The 13,548-nt window shown below is 45.8% G+C and overlaps 3 protein-coding genes across 3 annotated transcripts; all 3 read left to right on the forward strand.

Annotated features, from left to right (window-relative positions):
• Positions 1–6,992: 6,992 nt before the first annotated feature.
• On the forward strand, positions 6,993–8,291 carry LOC118771310 (histone H2B-like). Its single transcript, XM_036519267.1, has 2 exons — positions 6,993–7,031; positions 7,947–8,291. The coding sequence occupies exons 1-2, from the start codon at positions 6,993–6,995 to the stop codon at positions 8,289–8,291; spliced, it is 384 nt and encodes a 127-aa protein (XP_036375160.1).
• Positions 8,292–10,433: 2,142 nt separating this feature from the next.
• On the forward strand, positions 10,434–11,048 carry LOC118771307 (histone H1-like). Its single transcript, XM_036519264.1, has one exon. The coding sequence runs from the start codon at positions 10,434–10,436 to the stop codon at positions 11,046–11,048; it is 615 nt and encodes a 204-aa protein (XP_036375157.1).
• Positions 11,049–11,905: 857 nt separating this feature from the next.
• LOC118771308 (histone H2A-like) lies at positions 11,906–12,292 on the forward strand. The gene has a single exon (XM_036519265.1). It carries the CDS (start codon positions 11,906–11,908, stop codon positions 12,290–12,292), a length of 387 nt encoding a protein of 128 aa, XP_036375158.1.
• Positions 12,293–13,548: the final 1,256 nt, after the last annotated feature.

A 13,548-nucleotide genomic window follows, 5' to 3' on the forward strand; every position in this document is an offset into this window, starting at 1 on the left:
TTTCAATTTAGGCATTTTATTTAGTGCAAGATACTTCAAATCTACACTAACAGCTGCTTCGGAGATGAGTGATGCATCCTCTTCATGGGAAAAAAATAAAAATCAGTGAACTTCACTATCAAAGAACACAAGAAAATAACAACGATGATTTGATCACTAAAATCATCTGATTGTTCAACACACATTAGATTCATTTTATGCAATATTGCTCTGTTAAGAACATTACAGACATCCCAATCACCTCCGTAATATTTTCTGTGTTGTGGTGAGTGATTGAAGTGCTGTAACTTCAGTGGACTTCCATGCTTTCATTTATTGCTATTGGAAAGCATTTTCTCACTGACTGTAATCCCCTGGCTGATTAATGGTCCAAGTCTTAAACTGATGATTTATGGAGATTTTCTTTATTAACAGTATAGCCTTCACAAACACACCATAAGAGCTAAAGGAAGAAAGAAAGAAGAAATTAGAACCGTAATTTAAATTAAACTACACCGCTGTTTGTTTTTAACAGGACCAGAAAAGCTAAAACTGTCAGTACTACGGCCCCCTAGCTGTTGTGTTTATGTTTTCCCCATCTGTCATTGTGTCCATGTGCTTTTGTTTTTCCTTGCATTCCAGCCCTGCCCCACTCTCCGCCCTGTCTCCGTTCACCTGATCACCTCCACCTGCCTGTCTGCACACCTGCTTCCCATTACCTCATTAGCTCAGTCCTATATCAACCCTGCTTGACTCTGTCTTGTTTGCCAGATCGTACAGTGTTTATCGCCTGTTTCGGTCCCGCTGTATTTTTTGCCTGTAAGTCTTGCTGTTGTTGATCCTGCCTGTACCTTGACCTTGATTCTGCTTGCTGTCTTGCTATTTGCTTGATTGTCTGCCTGCCTGGTTACCGACCCTGCCTGTTCCTGTTTTTGGAACCTGAAGCTCTTGTGTCCGCGCTTGAGTCCTTGCCTGAGCCCTGACAGTACGATCTGGCCACAATGGACTCAGCGGACCTTCCCCAGATGAAGGCGGCTCTGGAGTTGCAAGGCGCATTGCTGGGGAGCCATCAGCAAGTCCCTGGAGAGCCTCGCCACCGGCATGGCCGACGTCACTGCTCAGCTACAGCGGCTGCAGGTGAGCCAGGAGAACCGCCCCGCGCTACCCGCAGCAGCCTCGTCCTCTGTCTCACCAGTACCACTGAGTCGGGAACCCCGTTTGCCACCCCCTGAATCATATGCAGGTGATCCAGGTACCTGCAGATCATTCCTCTCCCAGTGCTCCCTGGTGTTCGAACTGTAGCCCTCCACATTTCCCACGGACCGGGCGAAGATCGAATACGTGATCACCCTGCTGACCGGCAGAGCCAGGGAGTGGGGCATCACGGTCTTGGACGCCGGCGTCCCTTTCTGCCACTCCTTTGAAGCCTTTGCCGAGGAGCTGAAGACCGCTCCAGGCACGGTCATGAGGCTGCTAGGGAGATGCTGCTAACCCGCCAGGGGCGTAGCTCGGTGTTGGATTTCGCTATTGATTTCTGCACCCTGGCTGCCTCCAGCGGGTGGAATATGGAGGCGCAGTATGACGCCTTTCTCAACGACCTCTCGGAGTCCATCAAGGATGAGCTGGCCCCCTGGGAGCTATCTGCCAGCTTCGACGCCCTGGTAGACCTGGCTATCCGTGTGGACCAGTGCCTGTCGCAAGCACCACTGCCATCCATCTGTTCTGGCTGCACAGAGTCCTGCATCTCCGATGCCAGCCTCCCCGGAGCCGATACAGGTCAACTGCACTCGACTGTCCCCTGCCAAGCATCAGAGGAGGATCAGCACCAGGTCCTGCCTGTACTGTGGGCAGCCTGGCCACTTTGTGACGACTTGCCCAGCAAAAGCCAGGGGATTACAGGTGAGCGTCACCAACTTACACCAGTCCCCTGATGTCCGGCCTTTGTTTTCAGCCACTTTGGTCATTGAGGGTCAGCCACATGCGGTCTCCATGCTGATAGATATGGGAGCCGATGGGAGCTTCATCAGTGCCGACCTGGTATCCCACTGCACTTGCCACTGGAGGCCCACGCCATCACCGGGGCCCCACTGGTCCACATCACCCCCTCCACTCCTCTGGTGAGTTTCCTCCTCTCCGGTAACCGCTGTGAGGAGAGTGTTAAACATCAGCACTCCTCAAGCCTCCGTGGTCCTGGATCGCCCCTGGCTGGTCTGACGGAGCCCGTTCTGTCACTCCCACTGCCTTCGGGATGCCTTGGTCCCTGTATTGCCAGGCTCTCCTACTCCCCAGGATTTCCTGGACCTGTTGGCGGTGCCTCCCGAGTACCTGGACCTCAGGCCGGTGTTCAGTAAGTCCCGTGCCACCTCGCTGCCCCCAACTCGTCTGTACGATTGCACCATCAAACTCCTGCCCGGCAGTTCATGGTGGAGGTGGACACTTCGGAAGTGGGAGTGGGGGCTGTCCTGTCTCAGCGCTCGGCGGCCAACAACAAGCTCCACCCCTGCGGTTCTCCCACCGCCTCTCACCCACAGAGCGCAATTATGACATCGGCAACCAGGAGCTGCTAGCCATAAAGTTGGCCCTGGAAGAGTGGAAGCACTGGCTAGAGGGGGAAAAGATCCTGTTCTTGGTGTGGACTGACCACAAGAACTTGGAGTACATCAGGTTGGCCAAGCTCCTGAACCCCAGACAAGCCTGTTAGCCTGTTTCTCCTGGTTTTGACTTCACCCTCTTCTACCACCCAGGAGCCAAGAATGGCAAGCCAGATGCCCTCTCGTCAGTTTGCGCCTGCCGAGGACTCCCAGGAGCCCAGCACCATCCTGCCCGCCCGATGTATTGTCGCAGTGGCGCACTGGGACATTGAGACCATGGCCCGGAGAGTGGTGCGGACAGAGCCAGGTCCTAGCTCCTGTCCTCCTAACTGTCTCTATGTTCCCCAGTCTGTCCGTTCCCAGGTCCTGCAGTGGGGGCACTCATCCAGACTCGCCTGCCATCCCGGTGCCCAACGTGAGGTGGGCCCCAGTTAGAGAAATGAGCAACGGATTCCTGAGTTTTGATTGGATGTGAACTTTGGAGATATCACCAAGGAGACAGTGTTGAGGATGGTGGGATTCTGTAGCTCAGGATGGTGGAGAGTGTCTCAGTAACCGTGATCCAGAAAGACTGAACTGGTTGACAGAGCCAGATGGCGTGAAGATGCATATCTGTTCACAAGTGCATTGTGAACAGATATCTGTGTTGGCTAGTCCCATTTTTAACTTTTTACTTTGAGTGATGTGAGTTCTGTGAATGGCATTATATTGTATGAGCTGCAGGTTTGTGTTAGTGGTCATGGAGAAGGTATTCTTACAGATTTGTTCCCAGAAATCAGGGTTGAGAGAGAGGGCTAGGTCAGCTTCCCACTTGGTTGTTGGTATTGTTATTATATTATTTGAGTTGGAGATCAGTATATATAGTTTGGAGGTTAATTTTTTAGAGTTATTGATTTTCATGAGTTCATCAACTAATTGAGAGGGTTGTTGATATTGAAGGAACTGGTCTCTCCCAACCCCATATTTCTGTATGAGTGTGTTGAATGATATGAGTTGATGATCCTCAAACAGGTGGTGAAGGTGTGTGATTCCCTTTTGTGCCCATGTGGAGAAGTAAATAGGTCTGTTCTGTAACATGAAGTCTGGGTTGTGCCAGAGTGGGGTGAACTTATTTAGTGCTAGTGATGGTATAGTGATTTGATTCGTTTTCCACCAGGCTGTCAGAGTTGTAGAAATATAGTAATGTAGTAGTAGAGTAATGAGTTTACAGTAGTTAGATTTTTTGATTGATTGTGGGAGGAAGGGGAGGTCTGCAATTGAGATGTTTGTACATTGGTTTTGTTCTAGTTCCAGCCAGGGGTAATTGTATTTGTATATTTGGATCCATTTGACTAAGTACTGTATTTGATTTGCAAGGAAGTAGTGAAGGAAGTTTGACGCATTACTGTAGCATCCCCGGCTGATTAATGGTCCAAGTCATAAACTGATGATTTATGAAGATTTTCTTTATTAACAATATAGCCTTCACAAATACACCGTAAGAGCAAAAGGAAGAAAACAAACAAAAATACCATTTAACATTTTGTTTAACATACCAAGAAAATATAGCAGAAGGCTACCTATCTTACATTATATCATTATACAAATATAAAAAATAAAATATTGAATACATTATAAATTGTTAGTCAATCACAATGAGTTCACTAAATTAATTAGAACAGTAATTTCATTAAACCACACCGCTGTTTGTTTTTAACTGGACCAGAAAAGCTAAAACAAAACAACAATTTAGCGGTATCATTGTGCGAAAGTGCGAAACATACACTTCACTCAAAACGGCCAAAATCAAACACAAATTCACTAACCTTGTGTCCCTTTCAGCCAGGTGCTAAACAATATAAAATACACTCTAAATGCATATTAGTCTAAAAGATCGATCCATAAATTTTACATATCGATATCGAATCAGACGAATAATAAAAAAAGATTAATCGAAAAAAGCTATATTTTTGCACACCCCTACTACAGAACCCTGTATCTAGAGGCTCAATAAAATGTGTTGCCGCTTAATCTGGGGCACAACAAGGGAAGTAACTAAACTAGACCTTTTTTTCAAAACAAAAAGGAGGATTGGGGGCAATACATATCGGAATCAAATGCAAAATTGCCATGTGTAAAATTGTAGCCAAAGGAATTAATAGACAGATTAATTGGATCGGAGACATCGCAAACTGGAAGCACAAAATGGGCAAGGGTAGACATGCAGTTCCATATTATAAACTGATATATGGTGATTTCATTCACAAATATAAACATCAATTGGGGCACAGATTCCAGTAAGGAAATATATAATTCAACTATTAACGCAGATTATGGTGGATGCATCGTTTATAAAAACCCGACGCTATCTGAGAGCCAAAATTGTGTTCAGCACTTAATGTGCAGAAAAGAGCAGGGACATCGCATGGCTGATAGCAGTACGAAGACTGCCGGTAAGAGCTGTGGTTAAGTGGTCTTCTTTTGTCAAAACAAATATATGCCCGATGCCTAACTGTGAAGAGGGTGAAACCCTGGAACATTTTATACTGCAGATCAGTCGCCGTTTGGGAAATCTGCACTGGTCTGCACATTAGTTGTGGAGAAACTAACTGATGCTTCTCCACTGTCCCTTCGTTCCTAAAATAAACGCAGGAAGATGGGTGCCTCACTAGTTGCTAGCCGGTTTCCTACAGCACAGTAGTTCGGTACCATACAATGTGGTTCCGAATGTGGTTATTTTGTTGTGTTTGTCATTTTGAATATAATGTTACCTTTTTTGCTTTGTTAAACTGTTATTTGAATATAATTTATCAAGTTTCCGAATATAGATCTACTAGGACTCCCCTGTTCAGTGGGTGTTGGAGTTTATATATAGTCAGCATGAGAGACAGAATGGGAGAGTGAGCTGGTGTCTGCGCAGGACGGCATGGTGCAGCTGACTAATTTGAGTTAATTTTGTTTAAGCTATTATTAACTTGTTCTGTTGGAATTTTGTTTTGGTTTTCGTGTCTGCACTCCGTCTATGAGGAACATTGGTGGCTGCCATTTTGTCTAAGATAACAAATAAAAATCTTTCCCTGGGAATCTTGAGACCTGCTTGATTACTGCTGAGCTGGTGTGGCCATTTAGTGTCATCCTGCAGACTCAGGTTGTTGCCTAGGTCTCACATTAGTATTAACGAAATATTATTTTTATGGCCTTTTTGATAAGAATCTGAGTGAGAAAGAACATTCTGTTTTGGATTGTAGTAAATATTGTTGAAATGAAACTGGAAAACTCGTTCCAGAGTGACGATTGACGGAATATTTGTTCCAGCTGAATCGGTTTTTAAACAAATAAAGACTGAATTAAATCGCAGACCAACTCTGTACAGCAAGAAAGGAGTGCCACTGCCATGGAATATGCTTTTATTGTAAATATATGGTGATTTAACATATTGTAGCTAGAAAAGTGTCAAATATGAAGTACTTGAAGGTTATTAATAGAACGTTGTGTATACGATGCACGTGTGCAAGATACCACATCTATAATATATACATACGTGTTAGATGTGTCATGCAGTTTGTTTTTTACTTCCTTTTTGCTCTTTGAGTATACTAATGTGCATTTAATGCGTATTGAATACACTTCTTGAGTAATGTCATCTTTAAGAATGTAATCTCTTGCAAAATCGAATAAAGATGTCTTTATAAAAAAAGGAGGTGCCAAGCGTCACCGTAAGGTTCTTCGCGATAACATCCAAGGTATCAGTAAGCCCGCTATTCGTCGCTTGGCTCGCCGAGGTGGTGTTAAGCGCATCTCCGGTCTGATTTATGAGGAGACGCGCGGTGTGCTGAAGGTCTTCTTGGAGAACGTCATTCGTGATGCAGTCACCTACACAGAACATGCTAAGAGGAAGACTGTCACTGCCATGGATGTGGTGTACGCTCTGAAGCGGCAGGGTCGCACACTGTACGGTTTCGGAGGCTAAGTGTCATCTCTGCACGGAGTCCTAAAGTGGAAAACCAACCCAAAGGCTCTTTTAAGAGCCGCCCACTTCCCCAGTTGGAAGTGTTACACGTTCCACGCTCAACGACATATTTGTGTAACATTGTCGCGCCTTCACGAAACTAGCTGTAGCATATCTGACCATACATTGTTGTTGGTTACATTGTGTATTTTCGTTCAAACAATAACCTATTTGAAGCTTGTGTGCTGCCAATGACAACTGTTTCCCCAGAGGCCGCTCTTTGCCACATTGATTTGCCAGATCGACCAAACAATGCAAGCCTTTAGCTGAATGTAAAAAAGACTTGGAGCAGTACTCCAACGAGGAAATTGGACTCGTCATCCAGAACCTGGGAAATAAATGAATCATTAACGAATAGGGTGGGTGTATCATATGTACAAAACTTAATGCTACCTGAGAGCCACAATTGTATTTAGTATATAATGTGTAAAAACATGCCAGAAGAAACCAAGGAGGGTGCAGCACTGACGACTGTTGGTAGGGACTGTCTTTAAATGGTCTACTTTGTTTAAAAACAAAAAATGTGACTGATGAAACCTTAGAGGATTTTATTTCGGAATGTGATAGGTCAGTCGCCGCCTAGGAAATGGTGAAATCTCTTGTTCTACAAGGTAACAGTAACGCAGGATTTTTTTTTTTTTTTGGATGAAAAACAGTGAAAAGGAACATGCTTTATTTTGGATTTGTAAAAATGAAGATGTGGAAAATTCGCTGAAGAAGGACGGCTGATATAATTTTTGTACCAGCTGAGTCAGTTTTTAACAAATCAAGACTGAATTAAATCGTAAACGAACTCTAGACATTGAGAACGAAAGACCAAAGCCACGGAATATGCTTTCGGTGTAATTGTACATAATAAGTATTGTAATAATCTGTTGTATTTGTGGTAGAAAGAAAAGTGAGTCTCAAGCGCCTATTGGATAACATAGTTTGGCGTGGATAAGATACAGTATTCATAGATTATCGTGTTTATTGATGTATGATTAATGTATGTTACGCAGGTTTTTGATTGCTGGTTTTTCATATATGCCTTGAACGTATTTCCTGACTAATGTCATCTACATTATCTTTTTCTGGAAGAAGGTTTAGACTTAAAAAATAATAATACAAAAGAGAAAAAGTGGAAGTCGCGCGGTACAAGTCCTTTGATAGATGGTTAACGTTCAGACATGTGGTATTCCCGCCCAAGGAAGTCAGCCAATCGAATTTGAATGTCCTTCAATTCGGAAGAATCTACCAATGACATCCAGGGACCACTGGCTGGGCAGAGAGCGTGACAAAACAAAACCCTCTCTATATAGATCAAGTATGTGGCTTGAGAGTATTTACTTGAGTTTGTGAAAACTGAGTAGGTAATCATGCCTGAGCCAGCCAAATCTGCTCCCAAGAAAGGATCGAAGAAAGCCGTCACTAAGACGGCCGGTAAGGGTGGCAAGAAGCGAAGAAAGTCCAGGAAGGAGAGCTATGCTATCTACGTGTACAAGGTGTTGAAACAAGTGCACCCTGACACGGGTATCTCATCAAAAGCTATGGGCATCATGAATTCGTTTGTTAACGATAACTTCGAGCGCATCGCCGGTGAGTCGTCTCGTTTGGCTCACTACAACAAGCGCTCCACCATCACCTCCAGGGAGATCCAGACTGCCGTGCGCCTGCTGTTGCCCGGAGAGCTGGCCAAACACGCCGTGTCCGAGGGCACCAAGGCCGTCACCAAGTACACCAGCTCCAAGTAAAGTGATGTGGCAAATCTAACCCAAAGGCTCTTTTAAGAGCCACCCACTTTTTCGGTTAAGAGGCAGAAACCATTTTCTCCTCTTGTCCACGTCTAACTACTTTTGGATCATGGATGTGGCGTTAAAAGCGTCTTGATGTGCAGAGAGTAGTTTGCGTTAAGGTTAAGTGACCTTCAGACTAGCCGGACTGACCCAGCACACAATTGCTGCCGCTCCCCAATCAGTGCTGTCGTAAATTGCTGTGCTTCTTGTTTCTTGTCGCCGCCTTTACCCTGATATCATTGCGCTGTTTAAAGTTGTTGAGGTTTGTTTGAAGATGTATCGTATTACTTGCCCTATACGCTGTAGTTGAATAGCTCAGTGTGGAGGCTGTTGTACACATATACTCTGGTACACGTTCAATTCTCCCCCAGTAACATTGTTAAAATTGGGCGCCCGAGCAAAAGGCTTGCTCCGATATTATTCACTTCACTACAGCAAGATACATTGTGGCCCCGGTTAGACTCGCAGTACGCTCGGAGAGGGGTGCGTTATGGCTTAAATTCATGTTTTTACAGCGCCCCGAGGTGCTCAGTAAAACATTGAAGCTGTTGCTTTAAGCCGTGTGCATAATCACCACGACAGCAGGTAGGCCTACACATGACCTTCCAGGATCTTAAACGTTTTGAATGCCCTTTTTGACACCTTCCATTTGAGTACATACATTCCAACTGGTCACCTGCATGGTGTGTGAAGCACAAGTTATGTTTTGATGTCCTATTGAATTGAAGGCATGTTCCAACCCAGTATGCCTCAAGGATTGTGTTGTCTTAGGGGTCAAAAATGACCGCTTTCTGAGTTCAACAGCAGAGGAAAGCTCCTAAATTAATTTTTGACCTTTCTTGGAGTGACCCTTCCACTAGAAAAAGTGAAACATAGCCCTTTTTATATTTTTATACTTTTATACTATTTTTATATTATATTTTATACTTTTATATAAAGTTTATGACCTGGCATGTATAAAATCATTGAGACAAAGGGAGGACTCAATAAATGATTCAAAGAAACTATAAAGCAGAGTAACGACCTTGAGGCCGTTTTCTCTAGATATCTTTGTCTCTTCCATCTCCTCCTCTCTCTTTATTTCTTTATGAGCACACATACATGCATGACTTAAGAGGGAGTTCCAGTATTTTTTCAGTACTCTCTCATTCTCTTTCACTCCCACGCACACAGAGTGAGAAAGAGAGAAAGTGTATGAGTATAACATATAACTCCTGATATCCATCGCCTGATACCCATCGGGGCACTCCTGTTATACCCTTGCGCAAGGTACTTAACCCACAGCTACTTCAGTAAATATCCAGCTGTAGGCCTACAAATAAATAAAACTGTACATCGCTCTGGATAAGACAGCCTGCTAGATGAAAATAGTGTAATATCATGCTGTTTCCTGCGCAATCTGGTTTTCATCAATGGCAACGTTGAAAGGCAACCAGAAAAAATAGTTTGTGTTGTATGCCCAAAAAAGTGAGAACCCCCGATAACATACGCGGACACGACTACAGAGAGGCAGATGACGGTAGTGATCAAAATCTCACCCAAGGGCAGCGAAGAGGAAACACGGTCTAATGTGTGCTTTAACTGGCACAAAAGGAGTCCGAATTAAAACTCACGTTCGGTTAAGAAACGACTGACATCGTCTTTTCGAGATGCGAATGGGTCTTGCGTGAATGGATAACACGCGATGTCAACGTGCAGTAAATGTTTTAGCCGTTTTAAGTGTGAAAATCTGCACGAAAAACAATGTGAACGGTTCCGTGTCCCCGCAAAGCGACTAGGTTTTGGGCACGTTGCACTAAAATATAGCAGAACTCCGTAACACGAAGGGTTGTGATGCGAGCGGAAAGGCTTTCCGTCATTATTCTGTGCTTTTTCGCCTGGTGTACAATTGCAAGGTTGATTATTTGACTGATTTTCACGACGAGAAAACACAAGCGGACAAGGTTGTCGGGAGCACCGAATCATTGCCGCGGGGGTTGAGTCTACACGGTTCTCATGTTATGTTTAAGTAAGGCCAACCCCCTGGTTGGCAAACAATTTTGAATCACGTTGACCTACGTGCTGTTTACGTGTTAACCGAGAAATCCGAACGAGAGAATCATGGCTGAAGTCGCACCAGCTCCCGCCGCCCCGGCCAAGGCTCCTAAAAAGAAAGCGGCAAGCAAACCCAGGAAATCGGGCCCCAGCGTTGGAGAATTGATCGTCAAGGCCGTGTCCGCCTCCAAAGAGAGGAGCGGAGTGTCCCTCGCTGCCCTGAAGAAAGCTCTGGCGGCCGGCGGCTACGATGTGGAGAAGAACAACTCCCGTGTCAAGCTGGCGCTCAAGAGCCTGGTAACCAAGGGCACCCTGCTGCAGACTAAAGGAACCGGCGCATCTGGCTCTTTCAAGCTCAACAAAAAGCAAGCTGAGGCTGCGAAAAAGAAGCCCGCTAAGAAAGTAGCTCCGAAAGCAAAGAAGCCGGCCGCCAAGAAACCCGCTGCTGCCAAGAAGCCCAAGAAGGCAGCGGCAAAGAAGCCCGCCGCCTCAAAGAAGCCCGCCGCGGCCAAGAAGTCGCCGAAGAAGGCGAAAAAGCCCGCTGCACCCAAGAAGGTCACGAAGAGCCCCAAGAAAGCCAAGAAGCCGACCAAGAGTCCCAAGAAAGCCAAGGCAGCCAAGCCCAAGGTGGCCAAACCCAAGACCACCAAAGCCAAGAAAGCGGCTCCCAAGAAAAAGTGAACACCTCACTTCATTTCTCGTACCGCAAAGGCTCTTTTAAGAGCCACCCAATCAATTCGTGAAAGCGCAAATACGTTCTGTTTAGTTCTCTTGCTTGTATGTTTGCAGTTGTGACTGTAAGCCAGCTCGATTTCTGTGAATACATGTGCAGCTCCCTTTACACGCCTCCGTACACGCTGCATATGCCGATGGCAACAGAAATGAGCTGGGTTCAGACCTTCGTGCGCAGTAACATGCACACGCTCTACATAGCGTCCCAGTAGCAGCAATTTTTGAATCGTGTTAATTAGTATCAGTATTGATTCCACGAGTGGGAAATAAGATTTATCACTGTACACAAGTAATTCACAAACACTTGGGAAATAAACAGTACAGACGAGCAACACAGACTACTACCTAATAACGCATCAAGAATTAAGCAGAGATGAAAATAAAATAGATAAAAGGAGAAAAGTATGTAATGATAAAAAAATAAAGTAAAAATATGTACAGGAGGAATAAGAATAAAATCGCACCTTTCAATCAAGAGTATGTGTTTACGATTTGTGTGGCATATTAAATAAGCGAGTGTAACTATACATATCAGTATTCATGTCGGCTATGCGTTTGCAAATGATGAATGGCTCAGTGTGGAGGCTGTTGTACGGATACATTTTAGTGACGTTGAATTCTCCACCAGTAACATTGTAAAAGTTGAACGCCCGCGCAAAAGGCCTGTTCAGATTTGATTGGATAAAATCCAATCGAAGCCTTATCCAATGAACGCGTTTCTTGTAGCTATAACCCAGGCACGCGAGTGTTGGTTGCGTCATTTCATTTGATAGTTGTCGAGTAAGCGTAGCAAGGCGAGGCTAAACATGAGCGGAAGAGGTAAAACCGGTGGGAAAGCCAGGGCTAAGGCCAAGACACGTTCGTCCAGGGCTGGGCTCCAGTTCCCGGTCGGTCGCGTTCACAGACTGCTCCGCAAAGGAAACTACGCCGAGCGCGTCGGCGCTGGTGCCCCGGTCTACTTGGCGGCCGTGCTCGAGTATCTGACGGCTGAGATCCTTGAGTTGGCTGGTAATGCTGCTCGGGACAACAAGAAGACCCGTATCATTCCCCGTCACCTGCAGCTTGCAGTGCGTAACGACGAGGAGCTGAACAAGCTCCTGGGCGGTGTCACTATCGCTCAGGGCGGAGTTCTGCCTAACATCCAGGCTGTGCTGCTGCCCAAGAAGACCGAGAAAGCCGTCAAGGGCAAGTAATTGCTGCAGCGACCACCACTACCCCAGTAACCCAAAGGCTCTTTTAAGGGCCACCCACTGGTGTCTTTAAAATGTGCAAAACCGCTCTTTACTCGAGTGTACCTGCGGTCAACGTATTGATCAACAATATATTTCAACGGCCTCACGCGACTCTGCAAAATGTATGACTGCGTACAGTCATACAAAGTGTACTTGATGATAATCCGGGTTGATCTTGTCTCGTGAGGCCGAACTGTAGCGGTATCATCTAGCAACTCGAATGACTCGGTAGCTTGTGAAATATTCTGACCTATCCGAGTGTTTTGAGCGGCTCTTTGGTGCGAGAGTGATTTTTCGCCTTCAAAGGGCGGTTACGTTGTAAGTACACAATGATAACATGTCTGGCAATACGAGTAGTATTATACGATATGATTATTTCGCAGATAAACTTAGTGATCCCCGCCCCCTAAAAGAACGATGAGCTGCTCTATTGAACGGCTCTCGGGAAGGAACGGAGCCGAAAGAACGGTTATTCCCATCATTACTGTGAAAGAGAATTACAGGGAGGAGAGCAACAAAATTGGAACAAAGGGCTTTGTGCGGGAGGAAGCTTTGCGAGGAGATCGGGAAAGAAGGCGGGAGCAGAGAGATATTTGAATTTTAGGCAGCAGAGACGATGAAGAAACGACCCAATGGCCACAGACAACGAACTGAAGTGCGGACCAATGACAGCTCCGTATAAGCTCATCCAATCAGCCTTTGCCTGCTACGCCTTATAAACATGTGCTCAGGGTATCGTTGTTACTTTTCTGTCAAGAAAAAAAGTTAGTGTTTCGTCGCGATGGCTAGAACCAAGCAGACTGCCCGTAAATCTACTGGTGGCAAAGCCCCCAGGAAGCAGCTTGCCACTAAGGCTGCTCGTAAGAGCGCGCCTGCAACAGGCGGTGTGAAGAAGCCTCACCGCTACAGGCCCGGCACAGTGGCTCTGAGAGAGATCCGCCGTTACCAGAAGTCTACCGAGTTGCTGATTCGCAAGCTGCCTTTCCAGCGGCTGGTGAGAGAAATTGCCCAGGACTTTAAGACCGACTTGCGTTTCCAGAGCTCTGCTGTCATGGCTCTGCAGGAAGCCAGCGAGGCCTATCTGGTTGGCTTGTTTGAGGACACCAACCTGTGCGCCATCCACGCCAAGAGGGTGACCATCATGCCCAAGGACATTCAGCTGGCCCGTCGCATTCGAGGAGAGCGCGCTTAAAATACGACTATTGTATCTAACCGGA

Source organism: Megalops cyprinoides, chromosome 24 (assembly GCF_013368585.1).
Source record: "Megalops cyprinoides isolate fMegCyp1 chromosome 24, fMegCyp1.pri, whole genome shotgun sequence".
Classification (NCBI taxonomy): Eukaryota; Metazoa; Chordata; class Actinopteri; order Elopiformes; family Megalopidae; genus Megalops; species Megalops cyprinoides.

Excerpts from the sequence above, each read along its gene's own strand:
- LOC118771307 (XM_036519264.1), top strand. The coding sequence starts at position 10,434 with ATGGCTGAAGTCGCACCAGCTCCCGCCGCCCCGGCCAAGGCTCCTAAA.
- LOC118771308 (XM_036519265.1), top strand. The coding sequence starts at position 11,906 with ATGAGCGGAAGAGGTAAAACCGGTGGGAAAGCCAGGGCTAAGGCCAAG.
- LOC118771310 (XM_036519267.1), top strand. The coding sequence starts at position 6,993 with ATGCCAGAAGAAACCAAGGAGGGTGCAGCACTGACGACT. Across the intron at positions 7,032-7,946 it reads AGGGTGCAGCACTGACGACT|AAAGGATCGAAGAAAGCCGT; the intron begins GTTGGTAGGGAC and ends TCTGCTCCCAAG.